Consider the following 26,110-nt stretch of genomic DNA (forward strand, 5'->3'; position numbering starts at 1 on the left):
ACTACCTGCAAGTTATAGAAACTAAGGCACAGCGGCCTGTCTATTATCCAAAATGTGTATTTTTTACAGTGCAAATATCTTTAAATCTTAAAAAAAAATCTTTTAGCATCTGAGGGGGGGGGGGGGGGTGGGGGGCACATCCCCCATCAGGCTCCCCCGTTGATTTTATATGAATATTTTTTTTATTATATTACGTACGGGTCTAAAGGGGATTCCAGAAATTGCGGGATCCCATCAGTGGTGTGCGTCCTAATTTTTTGGCGCAATACAAAATTTACATCACTGCACTTTTTGAATGGACGCAATTGTTGGTCGGCCTGTGTATATATAGGAGAGTCACATCCAAAGGTCACATCCAAAACGCACGTTAAAACCAAAACACGTATACAGTACTCGGCCAAGAGCAGGGTGTTCACCCGCCCGATGTATTGTACTTGCCAGCTAGTCCCGGCAAAAATTCAGGTCAAGTCAATCTTGACGTGTATTTGTCATAATAATCATTATAATGATTGTAGGCATTAACGAAAAGACAAGACAGACATGACAGATAAAAAAATATATATGTACCTGCGCCTAGGATGCTGAAGTGAAAATGCTGACTTGTGCTACCTTCCGAAATGTCGATGCCTTGAAATCGACCTCGGCGTTGTTTCTGCAGACCTGCTATGCCTTAGGAACGATCAAGTCTATCGGAGTCTATCTACCGGTCCTGGAACGGGATTTAGGACTTACCTCGACAGGTATCGGCATCTGTCTTGGTTTATTCAACGCGTTTGCATATGGTCCAGGTGAGTGGACGTCGTACTGCTTGATATACATTAATTGCTAACTATTTTCACAAGAATGTTGCAATTTTTATAGTCTATTCAATTTAACAATTTTGATATTTTCAGTTTCTGTTGCCCCCTACAAGCTATATTATGACCAAAGTGGTTCAGATATAATACAGTTGCTGATCCAGAACTTCTTTTGGGAGGACCGGGGCCAAAAGGGTGCACACTATATTCAAAATGTTGACGACATGCAACCAGTGTTGCAATCTATAGAATTGGGTGAACGTCATTTCTTTCACTGTAAACTTGATAAGCCAACAAAAGACACAATGAGGACTGTTATACGTGAAACCATTTTATCACCAAACAACCCATACCCCTTTCATAAACCCATCCTCCAATTAGCACCGCCTAAGAGTAATGCGGATAATTCAATAAAAATTGCGTTCACAAACTCCGAAAATAATCCGCACTATTTTTACGAGCGCCCGTCCTGAAAAAGGCGGATAATCGTCATGACACACGCCCCCTCCGATGCGGTTGTGTTGGAAAAGGGTGACCTTGTGACCGCACCATGGCAATTATCCGCATTATTTGGAAATGCGTTCATAAAGTAAAAATCTGGTCCCGATGCCGCTATTATGCGGATAATTGCAGCATCAAAATAATGCGGATAACTCTGGTCCTCCTCCGATTTTACGACCAAATTATGCTGCTATTAGCCGCATAATTGGGTTTATGAAAGGGGTACCATGCAGTCTCCTTTCTGGTGAGGTGTAGTCTTAGACCCAGATGTAATAACATTAAATCACATTATGCAAGACAATCAAGGCCCAAACTCTCAAGGTCTAGGCTTCAATACCCAAAGAAAGCCAAAATATTTCAAAATTATGATGTACAGAACAGAAGAATGCATACAGAAGAAAATTGTGTACAAAAATTTTGGGAAAAAAGAAGAAGCTGCAATCGAGTGTCACGAACGAGCAACACACACGCACACTCACACACACACACACACACACATATATATATATATATATATATATATATATATATATATATATATATATATATATATATATATACAGTGCGTCCCACAAAAAACGAAACCGAGATTTATCGATGATTTATCATAACTTAATCACAAATACAACTTAGACAAATGACCTACCATTGTAAAGCTTAGAATCTCCTCTTTCATCTGAAATTACTGATTATTTCTCATTTCCGCATGAGTGAGCAAAAACAATTTGAAGAGGGGATACCAAAAAGTCATTTGGCGGGCTGTATCTGGGTTTCAAAAAGAAAATCAGGGCAGATATTGAACTTTTTAGGCATGTGATTTTCGTTTTGAAATTCAGATACCCCCCGCCAAATGAGTTTTTGGTACCTTTTCTTCAAATTGTTTTTGCTCACTCATGCGTGAATGAGGAATAATCTAAGTAATATCAGGTGAAAGAGGAGATTCTAAGCTTTACATTGATAGGTCATTTGTCTATTGTATTTATGATCAAGTTATGATAAATCATCGATAAATCTCGGTTTCGTTTTTTGTGGGACGCACTGTATATATATATATATATATATATATATATATATATATATATATATATATATATATATATATATATAGGTATAATAATAATAATAATTTTTTACTCGACTTTTAATGAGGATACAAACTGTTAGTTGGAAATGTCACAAAACAAAAGATGAAATTTATGGAGATCTTCCATCTATCTCCACTACGGTTTGCTGGTTACTGTTTCCGTAGTGAGAAGGAAGTTATTTCTGATATTTTTTGTGTAGGGATAATAATGATTGTGTTACATGATTTACGTGATCGCGAAGCCTGGCGTCCCATTGTTGATCATTCTCGGATGCGTCCGATTTGCAGTGTAGTGTAGTATACTGTTTTGTATATATATAAAACACGTATACTACATATATATATATAGAGAGAGAGAGAGAGAGAGCAATGGTAGGCGTAGCTTAAATCAAGGTTCCCCAGAGCTATCTACTCTTTGGGAAAATTGGTGATGCCGAAAAAATGTCCACGGCTTATAACCACGGCTTGGCGGCTTGTCATTGTTCAAAACCCACCTTCACCCGACAAAGAAAATTATAATTGGTATAGTGTCGAAAATCTGTCTATCTGACGGTCAATCGGATCGGGGTCGCCCTAGCCACTAACCCGTCTCTGTGGTCTAGTGGTTAAGGCACCGGCGTTCAAAGCTGGAGGCCCGGGTTCGATTCCCGGCTGAGACATTTTTTCGGCATCACCAATTTTTCCAAAAAGGGTAGATAGCTCTGGGGAACCTTGATTTAAGCTACGCCCACCATTGTTCTCTTCATCCATTTCTTTCACACAATATTTAAATATAAAAGAGTTGCCAAAGCTGTAGTACATGTATAACTTCACACATCTGTATACTTTCTCCCATACGTGTACTGTATCAAAGCAATAGCTTTGATCCAGCTGAGGCATGGCGGCTTGTCATTGTTCAAAACCCACCTTCACCCGACAAAGGAAATTATAATTGGTATGGTGTCGAAAATCTGTCTATCTGACGGTCAATTGGATCGGGGTCGCCCTAGCCACTAACCCATCTCTGTGGTCTAGTGGCTAAGGCACCGGCGTTCAAAGCTGGGGGCCCGGGTTCGATTCCCGGCAGAGACATTTTTTCGGCATCACCAATTTTTCCAAAAAGGGTAGATAGCTCTGGGGAACCTTGATTTAAGCTACGCCCACCATTGTTCTCTTCATCCATTTCTTTCACACAATATTTAAATATAAAAGAGTTGCCAAAGCTGTAGTACATGTATAACTTCACACATTTGTATACTTTCTCCCATACGTGTACTGTATCAAAGCAATAGCTTTGATCCAGCTGAGGCATGGCGGCTTGTCATTGTTCAAAACCCACCTTCACCCGACAAAGGAAATTATAATTGGTATGGTGTCGAAAATCTGTCTATCTGACGGTCAATTGGATCGGGGTCGCCTTAGCCACTAACCCGTCTCTGTGGTCTAGTGGCTAAGGCACCGGCGTTCAAAGCTGGGGGCCCGGGTTCGATTCCCGGCAGAGACATTTTTTCGGCATCACCAATTTTTCCAAAAAGGGTAGATAGCTCTGGGGAACCTTGATTTAAGCTACGCCTACCATTGTTCTCTTCATCCATTTCTTTCACACACTATATATATATAGACTGTTGGTCATAAAGGTGGAATAAAATATTTTTGAATAAAAATCGACAGTTTTGTTGGTATTTGAAAGGCTACGCGTAGTCAAAATGGTAATTGAGTGATTACATAATGTTTCCCCATTACACATGTGACATTATAACATGAGAAATTTGGATTACGTAATAAATTATTTTTTGTAGACTATAAAATCCTATGCATATGATATTCTGTCCCTTTCCCTGATTTAGCACTGTGTATATTAAGAAGGTTGCATTTTTTCGAGTTCCTTGTACCGTTTGAAATAAAAATCGGTAGAGACGTTCCCTGGACTATGCCTGGTCCAACGGCAACAGCAACACGCGAGAGAGTGGTAGCACTGCGACAGGAGGGCTACAAGCAGACTGATATCGCAGAAGTCCTAGGGATATCACAGAGTGCAGTCTCTAAGATCCTGAAACGTCAACGTGAGGCGGGGAATGTGCGGCCACGGAAATCTCCAGGACGTCCCAGATTGACCACAAGAAGAGATGATCGCCAATTGTTGAATTTCAGCCGCAGAAACTGGAAATTGCCTACGAGCCGTCTTCGTCGCTTGTGGAGGAGATATCATGGGATCAACGTTTCCCGGTCAACCGTTAATCGCAGATTGCTCCAACATGGTTACCGAGCACGACGGTTGACCAAATGTCCACGCCTGTCTGTTCGCCACAGAGTAGCTGGTCTTCTTTGGGCTAGGGAGCACAGAAGGCTTCATCCAGGACATTGGCAACATGTGGTCTTCACGGACGAGAGCCGGTTCATCCTTGACCGAAAGGATGGGAGACAACGAGTTCGTCGATTAGACGGGGAAAACCTTCGCGAAGAATGTATCCAAGAGACGACTCAAGGCGGAGGCGGCTCAGTGATGATATGGGCCGGCATCCATTATGGAGGGAAAACGCCACTGGTGGTTCCGGACGGAAACGTCAACGCCGCCGCCTACAGGGATATCTTGGAGTTCCACTGTCTTCCATATGCAAGACGAGTGTATGGGCACAATTTCCGACTGCAGGATGACAACGCTAGACCGCACAGGGCCGCTGCAGTAAGGGAATTCATGGAGACAGAGGGCGTCGTACAGTTGCCATTGCCAGCTTGTTCGCCGGATATGAACCCCATAGAGCATGTATGGGATGCCCTAGGCCGAGCCATCAACGACAGAGAGGTCATTCCTGAAAATCTGCAGGAGTTGGCAGATACTCTGAGGGAAGAATGGGACGCTATGGCTGTCGACGTCATCAACAAGCTAGTGGACAGCATGCCACGACGTCTGCATGCGCTGGTTCGTGCCAGGGGTGGACATACCCGATACTAGTGACTGAGTAAGAACAATGACTCAAGTTTGATGCAAATTTGAAATCACAAAAAAGAAGTCATCTGGAAAACTGAGAGAGATTGAAATTAAATATCTCATGATCCTTTAATTTACTGTATATTGTCGTCATTGTCTTGATTGTTGTTCTATGCTCATGACATCCATCGCTTAGGACATAAACTTGTAAAATATCACTGTCAAACGTGTGTGAAAGGCAGAATAATAAAGTAAAGTGGTTATCATGCACCATAAATGCCATATTCAAATCATGTTGTAATAATTACGCTGTGAAAATTTGGTGAAAAAAAAATATTCCACCTTTATGACCAACAGTGTATATAAATAAATATATAAATATAAATATATATGACTTTGAGCTTTTGTATCCCTGAAGAAGACGTGTGTTGAACGTCGAAAATTTGGACTTCAAAATAAACTGTTGGAACTGAGTACAATGCATTACCACTTTGCCTCATTAATTATGTATATATAAACTCAATATGAAAAAAATGATCAGCTAGTACTTGGATGGGATATTCACTCCCCTTTAATTGTTGCCAAACTCGACACGTATGTGAAGAATTCATCGGATGCTCATAAGATCTTCGAAGCTATATGCAACTACCATCAGATGGGCCACGATTCCTCTTCACGATGGATGTCTCATCCCTCTTCACTAACAATCCCATGAATGAAGGTCTTCGAGCTATCAGGTACTTCCTACAAAAGTTCCCTTCTCCTGACCGGCCAGATGACACTACTGTTCTTCGGCTCACTGAGTTGGTACTCAGACTCGCTTCTTTTTATTCGATGGAGATTTCTATCACCGAAAAAAAGGAGTTGCGATGGGAACGAAAATGGAGCCTTCGTACTCCTGCCTCTTTGTAGGTTTCATCGAACAGGATAGGCCTATCTTGAAGAGCTACCAAGTCCCAGCCTCTTCTCTTGAAGAGGTACATCGGTGATTACGTGGGAGTCGCATCTTGTCCGTTGGAGAATCTTAATGAGCTGATGGCAACCTTCAACAATTTTCATCCGTCTTTCAAGTTTACCCATAATGATATCCGAGGATTCACTCCAGTTCCTGCATGGACATTCAACTCCGAATAGATGGCCAGCAGATCAAAACCAGTGTACACTACGAGCCGACTGATGCTCACTGCTACCTCAGTTATTCGTCTTCTCACCCACCCAGGTGCAAGCAATCTATCCCTTTCTTACAGCTTACCCGGCTCCGGCGTCTTTGCAGTGATGACCATGATTTCAAACAGCGATCTGAAGAAATGACATATTTCTTTCGCCAAAGAGACTATCCAGAACAAGTCATCCGCAAAGCATCTTGGAAAGCTTCAAGGCTAATTATCCTCCAGGACTCCAGATCATTTTGGAACCACGACTACAACAAAACACGGACCGAGTTCCCTAGGAACTAAGATCTACCATCATGAAAAACACGACCTCTCTGAAGGGAGATGAGAAAAGCAGGGAGATATTCAGTAATCTTCCGATGGTAGCCTATAAGAAGGACCAGATCGAGCCTCCACAATTTACTTGTGCGCTCCAGCTTACCATCGCGCCTAGTGAAGAGAATCAGGTGACTGTCAGAATTTGTGGAAGAATCAGATGCAATACCTGCAACTTCATATTGCACGCCACTATACACCAAGGGCCCTGTCTACCTGGGTTATCAAGGAACATTTTACATGCACAACCACTAACCTGATCTATGTGATAGTCTGCACCGCATGTAAAATGTTCTACGTCGGTTAGGCTAAGCGGAGGATGCCCGATCGTACCAATGAACATCTACGTTCAATCCGACTGCACACCGCAGGACTTTCAGTTGCTCATCATTTCAATCTTCCGGGGCACCCCGGGTTCTGTGATGTCATGGGATGTTCTGAGCTACAGATGAGGAGAAGAAAATCCGAGAAGAATGCGCATGATCCACCGCTTATAGGATGTCTCCAACCAAACGGAATCAACGGAACCTTGCGCTCTTTCCCTAACGCGTCTGCGCTCGTTCTCCGCAATGTTGTCGTCTCTCCCCCTTCACTTTCTTTCCACTCCCCTCTCTCTCACGCATTTCCTTTCCTATTTCTCTCTCTTAATCTGACTGATTTACTCTTGCCTCCTCCTCCTCTCCTTATTCTTCACACTTTCTTCTTCTTCTTTTTCTCCTTCTTCTTATTTTTCTTCTTGATTCTTTATCTTCTGTCTTTCTCTCTGACATAACCCTTTTTACTCTATATTGCCCTCTTTGCTTTTCTATTCCCTCTCACTTTATGGTTTTATTTTCCCACTTTTTTTGCCTTCTTGCCTCCCCCTCCCTTTTCTTTCCCCTCTCCTTCTCTTTCGTTCTTTCTCCTTTCTTCCTTTCTTTTTTTCTTCCCTCTCTTCCTATCCTTTTCTTTCCCTTCCTTTCCCTTATCCTTTGGTTTTTCTCCTTTTTGGGGGGGGGGTGGGGGTGGCAAGGCGCCTTCCGTCGCCACCCATGCCAAAGGATCGATTAGCGAGTGCTGAAAATTTCTGTTGAAAAAAGATAAATGGTGCAGTTTTCATATTATGTTAGTGGTTAGGTCTTACATAAAGTCACGTTTACGAACAGATGAATTCATATTGCTAAAGAGTTCACGTTGACACACTTGAGGCAAAAACATTACCTAAAACCTACTAATCTGCTTACGGAATACAATAGCGATTTTTTTTTCTCCATTCATTTTATTCAATAAAGCATCGAGCGTGTGACCAAGACTTCCAAAACCTAATAATACGTCCGCTTTTTTATTCATTCCAAATTATTTAGTTATTATGAAAGAGGCTGTTATGATAAGGGGCGCGCCCGACAATTTCACATTTTTCTTCCATTTTCACATACATTTTTGTTCGAGAAATTTATTATCGCATATTAAAATCCATACAGAGAGAGAGATGATTTATCACAGATATTTGTACGTTTTATATTCATCTAAAGCTCGTTGGCGCTTGCATTCCCACTGATTTCTTTGTTTGAAGTATGAAACATAATTACTTTGTATCACGTGGATCAATTTTTGATATATGCTGTACCTGCTGCTGCTACTTCTACGACAACCTCCACCACCATGGCTTTACACATATTTCCCCCCTGGTTGGGGGGGGGGGGGGGACGCATGAACAAATAAAAACAATCAAAAGCGAGAGAGCGAAGCATTGGAGCTTGTCTGAGGTTTACATTTGTAAAAGTGAAACTGAACGATTTCGTGCACAGTTTTGGTGAATTATATTGCATTTTTTGTTGAAAAATTCAAGTTTTCATTTTTTGTGTGGGGGGGGGGGTGCAACTGCCCTCTGACCCCTTTGCTGCGTACGACCATGCCAGCTATTACTACTTTTAGCAATACTACTGCTACTTCAACTACTGTCACAATTGCATAAATCTAAAATATAATCGTTTTGTTTTACAGGACCAGTGGGAGCATACTTTTATCAAAGACTCCGTGGCGGCTTTCGAAGGTGTCTTGTGATGACTGGGGCAGTGTTAGCAACATCAGGACTCGTACTGGCATCGTTCGTCAACAATGGTGTAGGACTAGCTCTTTGCCTTTCTCTTGCAGGTATGGACATTTTCATGGTAGCGATAAAAGTATAATGTTGTAAGGAGCATCGTTGATGACGATGGTGGTGGTGATAGTGTTGATGAGAGTGATTATGATGATGATGGAGACGATGATGATGATGATGAAGACGTTGAAGATAGGCCTAATTGTAGTAGTGATAATAACAATAAAAATGATAGCGAAAAGAATCCTTTTAACGATGATGATGTTGATGATATAATTATAATGACGCAAATAATAAATTTGTAAAAGCAATAGTAATTACCGAATAAAAAGACTAAACATATATATTGCCTGATCTCTGCCCTTGGGGCAATATCGATCACAAAATGACATTGGACACCATGTGACAACAATGGATGCCTGACTCAGGTTGAAATAATTTGGCTTGGTTGTATAACTTTGCCTCATGCAGGACTTGGCTCCAACATTCTGTCGATATCGTTAATAATCACCATGAACAACCAGTCCGGTGATGACTTTGGAATCTTCTACGGCATTGGCAATTCAGGATATGCCTTTGGGATGGCCCTTGTGCCACCACTTGCTGACTACCTGATGGGAATCTACGGCTGGAGAGGGTCCTTACTGGTCATTGGAGGCATCATGGGACACCTGATACCTTTGACCTTGATGGTGGGCCTCGACATAGAGGGTGTTTCAAATATTGAACTTGACAATTCACATCCCAATGAACGAACGACTGACGAGCCCTTTGATACCATCGCCGAAGAAACAAGCCCTTGCACTTCAGGGATTCAGACAGCGCCACTTCATCATTTGAATAAAGCACAAGCAGAAACAAAAGACGTTGATAACACCGCCTCGCTGGAGGAATTCAGTTCAGAGACAAGCGAAGATACATCTTTAATACAGGGTTCGTCCACTGGTAAATGGGATAAGGACGTTTCTAACAAGTACAATGTGCATGCCGGGAAAGGGCGTTATAGTCAAACGATTTGTTCCGATCTTTACGCCTTTGGTTGCCGAATCGTCCAGGACTCGATCTATAATCAAGACCGTCTGATGATCCTTTTAATGTTCCTCTCTGCGGTGTACGCAATTATAAATGGTGGTTGGTACTCCTTCCTCATCCCACGTGCAGTTGCACTGATCGATAAACCATCCAAAGCATTATGTATTGCTTACTCCGGAGCTGTTGCAACCTTCGTCGGCCGCTGCTCCAGCGGAATACTCGTCGGGTCCAAACTATGCGATGGGAAATACTTGTTTCTTTTCTTTACTTTACTCAACATCGCGTCACTTCTTGTAGATATCTTTGTACCGAAAATTCCCGTAATGATTGTGACGTCATTTATTACGTCACTGATGATTGCTGAGAGGAACGTTCTCTTATTGGTGATTTGTAAGGACAGAGCTCATCAGTCCCACTTCCCAGTCATACTAGCTTCTTATCAGATTGCGTTTGGAGTCGGGACGTTCCTCGGATCTTCGTTTGCTGGTAAGACCCGACCCCCTGATTCAAAGGGGCTTATAATCGATTTTGCACATCCACTAGTGGAGGTTGACCTAAGCTCTTATAATCGAGAGTTTTCACTGCGGGACGCAGAATGCTTTCAGGAACGTAGAAAATGTATTGTAAAATGCCCTTCAGGATAATGAGCAACTGAGAAGTCTTTGTCGAAAATTGGCAAATCAAACAGCAGTTTCGTCCTGGACTCTGGACCCCTCTGGACAAACGACATATTACTTTTAATTTTTCGTCAGCTCCTAAATTTAGGACGAAACCGCCGTTCTGGTTCGCCAACAATCGACAAAGACCTCCCCGTTGTTCATTGTCATTTTACGGGTATTTTCAATACGTTTACTGCGCTCTTGAATCCGTCCCCGTACGTTGCAGAGTGAAAAGTTTCTAATTACACCAAACTACGATTACATCGTTATGATCATCTGGGGAGCGTTTCATCAACATTTTTGTCCGACAAGTTGTCAGATCTGACAACCTTCCCTGATTCTGATTGGGTGAGAGATACTGTTACTATGGTAATTGTGGGATAAAACAGGACTTGTCGGATAAAATCCTTTCATGAAACACTCCCCTTGTTTCCATTCCCATATGCTCTGTTTTCATACTGGTTTTCTTTAAATATCAGTGCGATAATTTGTATCCGATTTACATTACTTTGTATTATGTTTGGATTGGAAATGAATCGAATTGAAATTATTATCATCATCATGTTCGCGGATATTTTGTTTAACGATGATGAAATGGTCGACTATGACGACGACGATTATGGTAGTACTAGAAAAAGTATTGACTACAGTATATTGATTAAGTGTATTCGAGAACCAACAAATACAAGCGTTAATAAGTAATTAAAATGCTGACGATAATTAAAGCTATGATGAAGATAATACAAAATAGAAAAAAATGATCGTTAATGAAAGAATATTATTCATAATAATGATAGTAATACCAATATGTTTCGATAGCAAATGTAAATTCTACTACCAAATTGATTTCATTTGAAATTCCACAAGGCTCAGTCTTGGGTCCACTACCTTTTATTATCTATATTAATAGTAAATCATCAAACATTTTATCAATTAATCTTATTTGCAGACGACTCAAATATATCATTTTCCCATAAGGACCCAAAATATTCACTTAACACAATCAACCAAGAATTGAGACAAGTCTCAGAATGGATAAAGTCCAATTAATTATTGCTCAAACAAACAAACAAACATGCTTAAATTATAGATTAACTCCCAGGTAACATGATTTTCAAAATCAATAACATGCTAGACTTTAAGTAAAAAACTTCTAGGGATAATTATAGACGACAAACTTTTGTGGAAGGATAATTTGTTTCATATTGGAAATCGTTTCCTTTTGAATATTGAATGTCTTGAGAATGGTGTTTGTTTGTCTTAGCACCCATTTTATTATTGATTTCACACGCAGGTTATGTTGCTGATGTGGCAGGAACCGCCAACGCTTCTTTTATGTTCATCGCAGCGACCGATTTCCTTGTATTCTGTCTGATGCTTCTTTCCGTAATCCTAGACAGGTTGCAGGAACGCAACATTGACGGATGAAAGAGTGGCAATTATGAGCTGAAGTTCAACCAGTGACTGATCCACTCAAGATCAGAGACTATTCGTTCTATGACGCATGACGGAATTAAGAACATAGAAAAATATATTGTCAAATGCCCCTCAATGACAAAGTACAACCGAGAAGGCTTTGTCGAAAATTGGCGAATCGAAGTAGCAGATTCGTCCTGGACTCTGGACAAACGAAATACTTGCAATTTTTTGTCAGCTCCAAGACTTATGACGAAATTGCTGTACCAGTTCACCCATTCTTGACAAAGGCCTTTCAGCTGTTCATTATCATCTGACGGGTATTGTCAATACATTTACTGTGTTCTTGAATTCGTCCTCGTTGCAGTTGCAAAAACTCATGGAAGAAAAGCAATATTGGAATTGACGTTAACCACGACTGCAAACCAAAGTTGGACTATTATCTGCCGCTGCTATCTCCCACTCCACGGAAAATTACATGTGAAGAAAGAAAGTTGTACATTAATATGAATAATTATATAAGCTTTGAAAATTGGTAATCCCCTCTCTCTCCCTGACATCTTCCGTTTTCCTCTCTCTCTTTCCCTCTCCACTTAAGATCTTTCTCTTCAATTTTCTCTTCTTATTATTTTGATGTTGTGATAAATAAGAGGAGATTTGTAGTGAATGTGTAAATATTTTTAGAATAACTGTTTGACTAGTATATGCAGTGGCGTATCTAGGATAATCGACGCCCGGGGCAAGTGTTTAAATCGCGCCCTTTTCAAAGTGTATTATATAAATGTACATATCGAGATACATATGTATACGGAGGTGCCGTGGCCGAGTGGTCTAAGGCGCTGACAAGACATTTGGAAGTCCGGGGTTCAATCCCCGGCCACCACACCTATGCCTGTGAGCAAGGCATTTAATCGACAGTGCTCTTTTATCCTGCTTTAAAATAAATGGAAATGTTATATGCATTCTTGGAAACTCGGTGTGGACTTGTTTCTTATAAAAAATATCAATACGAGTGCAAACATTTTTCAATAGACGTTAAGACGGAATATTTTTTGATTTTTTTTGTAATCATAAATGTGATTCGTATGATTGTCTTTAAATATCTTAATGGTCAGGCCCCAAGCTATATCTCAGATCTCTTGAAATTAAAATCCCGATCTCATGACCATCACATTCGTAGCTCACAAGATACACTCACACTGCAAGTGCCCCCACACAAGACAAAACACTAGGAGATATGCCATTTCTTATAACAGCCCCTTCCCCTCGACATTAGGAATTCAACAACTTTACATGATTTCAAATTAAAAATAAAAACCTTTCTATTCCAATAGTATGTACAGCATCTGGGAAGCTCTTGCAACGTAATAGAATATATAGAAATAGTTTTCGCGCTATATAAAGGCATATTATTATCTAACTTAACAATGAATGCGGGCGCAAAGCGCGAGCTGAAAATGAGTGATCTTCTGATCTGAAAAAGGAGCATTAATAATTGATAAATTATGACAAGGAATCAGGGATATCATTAGATAAATTGACCTAATACGACGGCGAAGCGGGAGCCTGTGTTTTTATTCAACATTAAGATCTTAAGACTGAATATTCTAAACAATTGATGCGAGCGCGAAGTGCGCGAGCCGAAAATTATCAATATTTAGACCTGAAATCGGGACCTTTTAGGGAAAAGTAATCACACGAAGCGGATCTACAACTAAGAAATTAATGCAGGCACGAGAAACTGAAAGGGGGCAATTTTAAGGAGTATTCTTATGAATTCATGAACTTCCTATACGTATCTTTTCGGCGTAATGTGTGCGCGAAGCGCGAGCTGATTTTGTTGGTATATCCTCTCCTAAAAAGCGAAAATTGTAACAATTAGTGAAGAGGGTTTGTATCTACCTTATCAAATCAGAGCGTGATTATAAGTCTTTGTTGATTAAACAAGAAAAAAAAATGTATTTCAGAACGGTTTGTAAGAATTAATGAAGAGTAACATATCGAAATGCTTACCCGCACCTAGAGATGAAAAATTATATGATATGCGTTTGAAAATAAAATATTTCAAGGACTGTTTGTTGGAATTCGTGGAAAGAATAAGTATATCACTAATCAAAGATTAGCTATATAGGATACGGTGTATTCATCCTTGGGTAAAAACATGCAAGATTCTTTTTCCACATGGGTTCGAAACTGCATTACGATGGTAATAGCATAGGACGGGGTTAATCACCTTCGGTGGTCTTTTCTGCGACTTAATTCCTTCAGTTTGAATTCTCTGTATACACTAAAAAGTTTACCATTTCTGTTCATTTTGTGTTTTCCTTTCCTTTTATATTTGCGCTCCTTTTCCTTTTTTGTGCCCCCTAACGTGCCCCTCCCTAGATAAGCCATTGGGTATACAATATACATGGGTTGATGATGACATTATGTTGTGTTCTTAAAAACTGATCAATCAATTACCTTTTCTCATGAATATTTTCTCCTAAAATCAGTTCTGTGCAAAGTAGTCTTCATGGATGAGGGAGCAGATAGTTTCATCTTCCCACTTTATTTTTATCTTCAATACTGCCACCGTGTTTTCGGTCAAGAGTATAAAAAAAAGACAAAAATGCTTTATACATGCAAAGGATGTACTTTTTGCCCCAACACTCCGTGTTTAGGGAGGTTTGAGAAAGATGTGGGAGGTGGCCAGGGCGGTTCTAAACCCAATGAAGATCTAACTAAAGGTAAGGTAAAGCCGAAGTCCGTAACATAGCAATTACAATATCGCTGTTACGCTGTACTTATTTGGGGGGGGGGGGTCAATTGAGGGAATACTTGTCAAGTACCGTTTTGTTTCCAAGACGCGTCAATACATGTTGGAGTGCATTTTCCGAATATGGAAAATACTTCTTTAGGATGCTATATATATATATATATATATATATATATATTCGGCTAAATGGCCGAAAGCTTGTACGAATAAAAGTTGAAGAAATCCAGGCTACGTCTCTAGCTTCAATGCTTTTTGAGCTTCTTCGCCAATATATTACTCACTGAAGCACCCACGCAATGTTTAGGTCCTTGCTCATCACAATTATATATATATATATATATAATATATATATATATTGGCGAAGAAGCTCAAAAAGCATTGAAGCTAGAGACGTAGCCTGGATTTCTTCAACTTTTATTAGTACAAGCTTTCGGCCGTTTAGTTCGGCCTACTTAATTCAGATACCTGAAGAAGGCTACGTCTATATAGCTTCAATGCTTTTTGAGCTTCTTCGCCAATACAGTATATTACTCAAAGCACCCACGCAATGTTTAGGTCCTTGCTCATCACAATTATATTTATAAATATATATATATATATATATATATATATATATATATATATATATATATATATATATATATATATATATACATCATTTCTGATGTCCAAATTTTCGGTAGACATCTACCTTCTTCAGGGAAGATTCGTGAATTCGTGAATCTTCCCTGAAGAAGGTAGATGTCTACCGAAAATTTGGAGAGTGAATAAAAGAACTTAATTGTTGGCACTTCAAAAACTGCATTACTCGTGAATTTGTTTCGCATTTCTGATGTCTTATTATTATTATTGCCAATACGTGGAAAACCAAGATGCCTATATATATATATATATATATATGTGCATCTAAAAAAAACTATACACTTTTGAAATGGCTACCAAATACAAAATATGTCACTATGGGGGAAAATACCTATATATATGGAAAGCCATTAAAGTAAATTTTCAGATGATACCAAAAAGTTGGAAAACTATTCATGCTTGAGTGAGCACTACCCACTTAAACAAAGGGTATGGAAATTAGGCTGGGCAGAAATTTGCCTTCCAATTTCTTTCAGTTTTTGAGATGCGAGTCCCTTGGAACTTGCAAAGTTCAGGGTGTTCTGATAAATCAATGATCAAGCATTTATCAATTTAGGTTTTTAGAGCAAATTTCAAGAATAATTAAATTGAAATTAATGCATGAGAGAACATGAAATACAATTTTTAAGTTTTTCACGTGGATCTCAGCAATGTGATCATGGAAGGGATAGGACTTAGGTGGGAGAAGTAGGTGGATGGGATAAGGGTCAACAAATCACTTAACCCCCCTCCCTCTCTCTACCCCTTTCACCCCTCCTGAGAGACAAGCCTTTGCTAGGGGGAGCAGGAATTAGCCTTCCAGGTTTTTTGTAGAGGTGAGTCCTTTGGAACTTGCAAAGTTAAGTGTAGGGTGTTATGCTAAATTACTGACGAATTAAGATCAGTTTTGGTTTCTTACGCAAATTTCATGAGTTACAAAATTGAAATGGAATACATGACAGGAATTTTAATTTTAGTGTAATTTTTAGTTTATTATGTGGATCTTAGCAAGTGTGCTTGTGAGAGTCAGAGTAATGTGATTGTACCTCATACATGCAAGGGGGGGTGAGATAGGGTAAGACTGGGTTAAAGGGGCATTCTTCTTTGTGTTCTCTTACAAATTACATGTCATGTACTCACCCCCGCCCTCCACCCCTTTCTTTCTCCTGGATGGTATTAAAAACTTAAATGCCTCGTGACTTATCATGGTTGATGGGTCTTTCTTTTCCATTGAATGATTATTAAGAACTTGACTAATTATGGTGATTTATGAAATAATTTATTGAAAAAGCTGAATGTTTGATTGAATGATTGATAAGTGAAAGTTGATGACCTAATTTTCAGAAATTATTATCAAATTGACAGTCCTCTCTGGACTTAATGCGTGCATTTAATAGCAATCATTATCAATCTCAACAGGTGGGGGGAAAGGACCAACTTTTTGGTGTCATCTGAAAGTTGACTTCATTGGCTTTCCATATATACAGTGCGTCCCAAAAAAAACTATACACTTTTGAAATGGCTGCCAAATAAAAAATGTAGCACTTTGGGGAAAAAGACTTACATATATGGAAAGCCAATAAAGTCAACTTTCAAATGACACCAAAAAGTTGGAAAACTATTCATGCTTGAGCGAGCACTGCCCACTGAAACAAAGGGTATGAAAATTAGGGTGGGCTGGAATTAGCCTTCCGATTTATGTAAGTTTTTGAGAGGCAAATCCTTTCGAACTTGCAAAGTTAAGGGCGATGTGATAAATTAATGATCAACCATGACCAGTTTTGGTTGCTTAAGCAAATTTTATAAATTATTAAATTGAACTTTAATGCATGAGTGAACACAAGTTACACTTTTTGGGGAGCATTTAAACTTTATCATTTGGATCTCTTTTTGGGCAGCATTTCAAATTTATCATGTGGATCTCAGCAATGTGTTCATGGGCGTCGGGAGAATAGGGGGTGAGATAGGACTTAAGTCAGAGAAGTAGGTTGATGGAATAAGGGTCAACAGAACATTCAGCCCCCGCCCCCTCCCTCTCTCCCGCCCTCCCTCCTGTTGAGAGACTGATGGCTATTGTCATGTACGCGTGAAGTCCAGAGCAGAATGTTGATTTAATGATTAATTCTGAATTGGGACATCAACTTTTTCCTATCAATCATTTAATCAACAATTTATCAGTAAATCAACTTATTCAATGTGCAATGTGATCAATCAAACATTCAGTTTTTTTTTCAATTAATTATTTCATTAATCATCATAATCATTAAATTTCTTGGTAATCATTGAAAAAAAAAACTGACCATCAGCCACCGGTCACTTGGCAGTTAAGTTTTGAATAGGCTACAAATGATGCAGGAAGTGAGACAGAGAGAGGGGGGGCTGGGAAATGGAGGTGGAGAGGGGAGGGTACATATGACTTTTAAATTGTAAAAGGAAAAAAAAGAAGAGGAATGCCCTTTTAACCAAGTCTTAGCATATCTCGCCCTCTTGCTTGTAACGGGTACCATCACATTACTCTGACCCTCACGAACACACTTCTGAGGTTCACAAGATGAATATGCAACAATAAAATTACAATTCCTGTTCACTCATGCATTAAATTTCAATTTAGTAACTCATGAAATTTGCCTAAGAAACCAAAACTTATCTCACTCATTAATTTAGCTTAACAAGTTCCAAAGGACTAACCACTCAAAAAAACTGTAAGGCTAATTCCTGCCCATCCTACTTTAGCTGAGCTTAGTCTCTCAGGAGGAGATAAGCGGGGGGGGGGGGGTGAGATTGAGAGAGGGGTTGCTAAATGTTCTGTTGACCTTTATCCCATCAACGTACTTCACCTACCTAAGTCATATTACCCCCTCTTCTCCTGACTGTCGTGAACACATTGTTGAGACCCACATGATAAGACAAAATGCTGCACCCAATTCATGATCACTCATGCATTAAATTTCAATTTAATAACGCATTAAATTTTCACAAACAACAAACTGATCACAACTGATCATTAATTCACCAAATAACCATCAACTTTGCAAGTACCAAACAAAAAAAACTGAAAGAAATTGGAAGGCTAATTCCAGCCCACCCTAATTTTCATACCCTTTGTTTCAGTGGGCAGTGCTCGCTCAAGCATGAATAGTTTTCCAACTTTTTGGTGTCATTTGAAAGTTGACTTTATAGGCTTTCCATATCTATAAGTCTTTTCCCCCAAAGTGGTACATTTTTTTATTTGGCAGCCATTTCAAAAGTGTATAGTTTTTTTTGGGACGCACTGTATATAGGTATATTCCCCCAAAGTGACATATTTTTTGTTTGGTAGCCCTTTCAAAAGTGTATAGTTTTTATTGAGACGCACTGTATATATATATATATACACTGTTACAAATGTTATCCTTAAAATAAAAGAAGTTCCTGCAGAACACCTGTAATCTTACCAGATTGCATAATCTTACAGGAAATTGGTATTTGGTGTATGGAATCTTTAATACAGATTTTCTTGAATAAAACATCCTTTCCCTTTTTGAACAGACCTGTTCTGTTTAATTGCAGAAAATTCCTGTTTTATGAATTTACAGTATGATTCTGTTATTGCTTTCTGCAAAATCTTCTTTTTTCCTGTAAAATCACGTTTTTTTAACAGTGTATATTTTAAATTAGAAGTAAAAAATGCACCTCTTTCTAAATATGATACACAAGGCTGATATGTCATATTTACACTGGGGGAAATATACACCGGGGCTGGGGAGATTTTGCCCCCAAAATGCTCAAGAGCCCTGAAAAATTAACACAGAGCCTTTGTAAATCCCCATTCACTGTTAAAGCTTATACATTGTTACATATTTAGGCAGTAGGCTGACAAATGAAGCCCCTGAAAATCATTTTTTAAATAAAATATTTGCCTGATTTGAATTGCATGGTTATATAATATACCACTATAATTATCTTTGAATGTTTGATTGTTCATGATTGCCATACACACAAACCACGTATATTTTCAGCAATGAGTCATATTTCTTGCACAGTTTTTTGTATTTTATGACTATGTAGTGTACTTCATCCTCTCTTCATGTTTCTCATTCTTTTCACTTTTCTCCTCCCCTGCCCCCCCCCCCCGTTTCACCACCCCCCTTCTCTAGTTCCCCTTCCACCCTTCGATGCTTGCCTCATTAAGCTCCCATTCCACATGCACCTTTGAAAGACCAAAAAATTGGCAAGGTCTTACAGCAGTCTCCAAGATTACTGAAATTTGTCAATTCTGTGGAATGGCTCAGAAAAAGTCCTCAAAGAACTGCAAAAGATCGATTGGTACTTCTTGTCTTACTGGACTTAGACAAGTCCTATAAATACCTTTCAATCGTCTTTCAGAGATCTTTTATGCAACAAGCAATCTTTCAGAATTCTTTCCATGGACTCTCCCTGGTCTTTCAATGATCTCTCACGAGTCTTACAGTGATCTCCGCAAAAATCTTGAGAGACTTGAAAGTTCATAGAAAGACCGCTGAAAGACTGCTGAAAGACCACCAAAAGACCATTTTTCTGAAAGACCGCCGAAAGAAAATCGTTTCAAAAAGTTTTGGGACTCACGAGGACGATGAAGACCATTGAAAGATTTATCAGGAATCGTGAAAGACCTTGAAGATCTTTGTAAGTTGATTGAAAGACCTTTGGAAGATCAAGCAAGTTTCCTGGTCTTACAGCAGTCTTTAAGAGGTCTTGCTCTCTGTGGAATAGAGGTTTTAGTTGTACTCCAATATAAAGCCACTGTATAATGTTTTCTTTTCATATTTAGACATCGTTCTTAAAGTTCAGGATGATCCTCACATGTATATATATTCTCTAAATGAGTATACCACTGATACATGTTATGTAATGTCGACAATGATGCATATATATGAAAAGAATAAAATCAAATCAAAAGAAAAGCAATACAATCAGCAAATAATGTAAGTACACTTTATTTTGGACTGACAAACAGAACAATCTTCATTATTGGCCTGTATCACTATCATCAAATCTGTCATCTCTCATCACTTCTACCAATTTATCAATACAAAGGAAATAATCACAGACTCTGTCAAGACACCAATGTAAGCCAAAGTTGTCACCAACATCACAGCACTGTGCATGGTGTTTCAGTTCAACACCATTAAGCTGCAATAAAGGATAGGTGTTGAAACTACAGTGTGATGGTGTTGACAAGAAACAACTATGTCTACTGACACTCCTAAGTGTTAATTTGACACCGCAGCTGGTGATATTCTGACAACAATGATACACTACTTGGTGTTGATTTGGCATAGCTGGGGTAACTTAAATGGTGTAACTCTGACTTGGTGTTACTTTGGTGTTAATGTATTCACAAAATCCTCCATCAGCAAAGTTGATGAAAAACAGAAATGTCTTGTTCTCCAAGCTTTAACACCGACAAGAATCAGGAACAAATCGACCCCTTAAAAAAACTTATTAGATTTTGATATGGTATTCCGGACATTACTACGACACCAACAGAAATATACCCGGAGCTTGGTGTTATACACTTAACACCTTACTTTTTTGCTGCGATTGTAAACCAGCTACATTGAATGAGAAATGAGCGATAACCAATAGCATGGCCACATCGTCAAACTTTCTTGTCTCACACGACGATACCTTGGTAACGAAATTGGCCACTAGTTGGTTTTTCAAGAAAATCTTTGTGAAGTCCTTCCACAGTAATTACAATAGGCAAAAGCTATACAACCTGAATCCTTGAATACATATAAATAGTCTTCACAATAATAAACAAACATGTTACTATACTTTCTTCTAGTCACATTATACACATCATTATTATTTTTTTAATTTAAAGTAACCAACTATGACATTTTATGCAAGAGATTTAAAATTCAAAACATGAAAATTGTATTTGATGATCAGATGATTAAATCAGCCATTTCAGCTATATCTACATCTACAATAATTTATTATCATTCATAAAGGTATATAGAGAAAACTACAAACATAAAGGAACACAAAAGTGAAACCAAGAATAAAAAAGAAGGCATGCCTAAGCTTTCGAAATATATATATGTTTAAGTAGTAATCAGCAATTATATAATCATTAGCGATGAATCTGGTCATTGCATCAATATGATATCTAAATACTGTAGTGAATAACAAATTCTTCTAGACATATGTTATGAATCTATTTGACCTCTTTATTGTAAATATATAGATAAGATATATTGTATTCCTTATTAGAGATCATTACTATACTATATCTTTGTGTTAGTATTCTGTGAATCTAGAGCATTATAGTATGAAAGACATTTAGCGTATGAATGATTACACTTCTATGCATAAGATATTATAGATTGATCTCCCAGATTTGTTTTGTATTTGATTAATCTATATTCATACTTGCCCCAACATTGAGCTAGAGAAAGACGGGAACAAAATTACAATAAAAAAACATAAGAACTCAATCATATCAGAATATATATCATTCTTGATGTTCCAATTATCAAACAAATTCACGAAATCGAACATTTCATCTCTTTTTTTTTCCCTCTAAAATAATTATTCAAAAATATGTACAACCACGTAATGAAGTTATCTATCTATGACATAAACAGTGATATAAATACAGTATTGAAGTACTTACTGGTTCAAGATAACTTCATAGTATTCTATATAGCAATATATATATATATATATATATATATATATATGATACCTTTCTTGTTTTGAGAAATTCATAATTTGTATCCATACATGAAAAAGATTGAAAATTTCTCCAAGGGCATTGAAAAACCCATGAATATCCTTCGAGCAGATTCCAAAACGTTTATTTAAAAATCTCTTTTAATATTATTTCTATAATGGTTCAAGACTTCAATCTTATGTCAACTATTACTACTTACTGCTGCTGCTGCTGCTACTACTACTTCTACTGGTTCATGGCTGTAGGAATGTAATGTCTCTTCTGATAATAACTGTTAGTATTGCAAATAACACATACTGTGTACACACATATTTTTTGACATACATATAACAACTGAAGATTAAGTATTATGAGGGAAAAAACTTGAACTAAAGCCTTAATATAAATAATATGTGATGTCTATGTATATAACTAGGCACATACTAGCTCAGTACACTAGTATCAATTTAAAGAACAAACAGTTTTTCTCATGATTGCAGGCAATGTTCATATAAATAAATTTCCATTAGAAAGACTTACAAATTCATATTTTTAAAGTCCTCTAATTACTTATTTTGTACACACAGGCAGATGTTTATTATTCCAAGACTAGCAAATTTATCTTTCCTCGCTCATATTCCCTTTTAAATCTAAAATGAATACCTAACTAACATATCCATGCCCTTAACTCTTCCTTTTATAACTTATCATCAATGTTTAAAATAATATATACCATACACCTATCTGAGCTCAGATATAAAATATTGAATGCAGGGGTGTGAGAGTTCAGATTTTTATCTAATTTCAGATTTTTTTGTTTTGATTTTCAGCTGAATTTCAGCTTATATTTGGCTTTCCTCTGTACAAAAAGTATGGGAGCTCTTTCTATTTCAGACTTTTTCAATACTCTTCAGCTTTTTTCAGATCTTTTTATTTGTGACCACTCACACTCCTGTGAATGTTTCCCCAAGCAATAACGTTGATGAATACAAGGTATTATGAAACAAAAAAAAAAGTTTGCAAAAAATTAAAGTGTTAATTAAAACTCAATGGAGATTGATCCACTTACAAACAATAAGTCCTTAACTGCAGTGTTTATTACTCATGAAATAAACTAAAAATCATGAAAGTAATTTCTAAGAAGTTGCTTTACATCCCAAAACATGCAACATTTTTGTTTTATTGCTGCATTATTTGATCCATCACTTCCAACACTTTGTCTCTCTACAATGGCATTACAAAGACTTTTGTCACCTTTGACCTGCTATGACAATGTTCTCGTTTCTAAAAAATAGGTTTTCACAGAGCATATTCAGCAGGGGTTGCGAGTATGTCACCATCTCACATCACCAAGGCTTTCTCACAAAAGATGTTTGAAGTAGAAACGCTTTTGTGGACCCCCCCCCCCAAACAAAAACACAATCTAAGCAACTTTGCACAATAATATGCTAAGATAGAAATCGGATACTGAATTTTCAAATTGTTGTGCGTATAAAAAGAGTGCAGAAATCACCGACTATTTGAGCCTGAACCATTTAATATAGTACATCATCTGATAAAACTAAAAGCCACAGAAATAATCTAACATCTTTCATCTCCAAAGCCAGGAACTGAATTCAGTGCAGTATGCTTTGCTGTAATTTGAAGATTCTATAAAACCTTAACTGAAACAATTTCTGAACCTAAAATAATAATCTTGCGAATCAAATTGTATCCCTATATTGTTTTAAGCCTGAACATTTTATAGCCATACTAAATATGGCATTCTTAACTCATTTATGACATCTAGTAAGTTATACAATTTTGACACATATACAGCTGGAAGATATTCTATTGTAAAATCAAGGCAGCAATAAGATGATGAAAGACAGATGAGTTAGCAATTCAAGGTTACAGATTCTAAAATCAATGTAGTACTATTACTCTGAATACAATTGTGAATATTAATTTCTAATCTTGCAAATATATGTATCTATATACTGCAAGATTAGATGTACTGATTCCGTTGGAAGGCATTTGTAATGGGTGAATGATGATACACGGCATTATTCACTGGCATATCCAGTATTAACTATGAGAAAGAAATGTATGGGCCCATGCTCAAGCATAATAAGAGTCACTATTGTCCCCATGAAATGCTTTGTAGTATCTGATGCTGGATACGCATCTGTTATTTCACATCATAATTACAGAACAATGAGTAAATACCCGTTAGTCTAAGGCTTCAGAATCGTATCATTTGTTGAAAACGTGTACTGATCAGGAAATTGTATCCCCTTGCAACGGCAGTACTTTGTGTTATGCTTATAATTCACTCTTTATAGAGCTGATTTACATATTGAGCAGGAAAATACATCTCCTTGTATCAACAGTACTTGGTATTATATGGTTATACATGTAGTTCACATTTTCCTTTTTATAGTGTCGATTTACATTAAGCACTATTTTAAATGATGGACTCCTTGAATTTGGTAGTCTCCTTACCAAGACTATAGCAATGCGATGAGAGGTGTATAATCATGTGAAATATGTAGTCTCTATGCGAGATGTATTGTGAGAAGTTATTCCACATTAACCTCCCTGTGCAGCAGACCTGCCAACCTCTGGGAATGAAAAACTGTATTCTGTAATTAAAAAAAATGTATTTTTCCCCCCAAAAGTGTATTTCATAATAAAATGCTTGGCGCACTCGCTCATCGCGGCGCTCAAGCTGCATGCAAGCTAAAATGCGCACTGCTCTTGCAGATGAAAAAAAAAAACATTAAAACATGTGTATATCTTCACCTTCGTTTGAACAAAATGATTGAAAAAAAAAACAAGTTACCTGAAATTACATTGATCTAATAACCATATTTGTGCACGTTTTTTTTATATTTTTTACAAAAAACGTATTTTTCAAAGAAAAAACGTACTGCCGTATTTTGGTTGCAAAAACGTACTAAATACGGCTAAAACGTACTGGTTGGCAGGTCTGGTGCAGTAGTTCACTTATGGTTTCAATGGTTAGACTACATGCAATTAGTTACTGTTGAGGGTCTAGATTTAAAAGCATACTACTGACTTTATAGTAATGACATATTTTCACAAAAACACATGGACCGATGCTCTACAGTGTCTAGTTATAGTATATGTACTTCTCAATAGATATAATTTTTCATGTGAATATTTTACATCAATACAAGTATATCCATGATCAAATTTGTGCAAAAATATGTAACAATATATCTTTTACAAAAGTGAAAATTAATAGAAATGTCAACTTTCAGAAATTTGTTAACATTGAATCATCTATGGGGCATACCCTTTTACTATAAAATAGAAATCACTTGCAAAAAAATAATAAATAATCCCTCAAAATACTAATAGTCAATAGACATTTCATTTCTTTTTAGAATGAAAAGTACAAGTAAAACAGATCTATCCGAACAATTTGAGACTGTATGTACTTTCTATTATAACCACTATAATAATTACTATAAAGTCAATGATAAATTACATTTCATGATAAGTCACATTTTCAGCCTTTATCAGCTGGATTGAAATATGCCATATTTCAGGCAAACAGATAGATATAGAAATCACAAAATTTCACTTTGAAATATAAAGTAAACCGTGATCAAGAATAAGTTGAATGTCCCTTTTTGTACCTTGACCACAATGTTGTATATTGTTAGACCACTCTCCTACCACGCTCCCATATGATATGATCTAATAATTATATCCCAAGCTGGACATCGAATCAGTGTCCAACCTCATTACATCAGATCACGTTTTCCACCATTAGTAGACCTACATGAATAATGATCTCCAACTTGCCTTGATAAATTTCAGCCCTATTCTGTACTGTTGTTTACCTCACAATTACCCAGCATGCAACTGTGAAAATGTGTGGAACGGAGTGACTACGTTATGATTAATCATCAAGCAGAATTGACCACTTGTCCATCTCTGACCACCCGCTCACCTCATGTGTTGTTTATTCATGTTGGTCAGCATCTGACTGATGTAAGAGGTCAAAAGGTCATCCATCTTGTAGCCCTGCAATGTCATCGAGAAAAAAAATATCCCATAAAAATCTCAATCTT

The 26,110-nt window shown here is 37.7% G+C and overlaps 2 protein-coding genes across 3 annotated transcripts in view; one reads left to right on the forward strand and one right to left on the reverse strand.

Annotated features, from left to right (window-relative positions):
- The first annotated feature begins 286 nt into the window (after positions 1-286).
- On the forward strand, positions 287-14,015 carry LOC129278525 (uncharacterized). Its single transcript, XM_054914677.2, has 4 exons — positions 287-788; positions 8,761-8,910; positions 9,329-10,375; positions 11,843-14,015. The coding sequence occupies exons 1-4, from the start codon at positions 593-595 to the stop codon at positions 11,974-11,976; spliced, it is 1,527 nt and encodes a 508-aa protein (XP_054770652.2). The 5' UTR covers positions 287-592; the 3' UTR covers positions 11,977-14,015.
- An 8,841-nt stretch (positions 14,016-22,856) lies between these two features.
- The window catches only part of LOC129278832 (myosin-VIIa-like), a 76,017-nt gene continuing 72,763 nt past the window's right edge, over positions 22,857-26,110 (reverse strand). For both annotated transcript variants that reach the window (XM_064111533.1, XM_064111534.1), the window contains exon 44: positions 22,857-26,063. In XM_064111533.1, coding sequence (XP_063967603.1) covers positions 25,986-26,063 — 78 coding nt within the window. In that variant the 3' untranslated portion in view covers positions 22,857-25,985. The remainder of the gene's footprint in view (positions 26,064-26,110) is intronic.

This window comes from Lytechinus pictus, chromosome 16 (genome assembly GCF_037042905.1).
Source record: "Lytechinus pictus isolate F3 Inbred chromosome 16, Lp3.0, whole genome shotgun sequence".
NCBI classification, from domain to species: domain Eukaryota; kingdom Metazoa; phylum Echinodermata; class Echinoidea; order Temnopleuroida; family Toxopneustidae; genus Lytechinus; species Lytechinus pictus.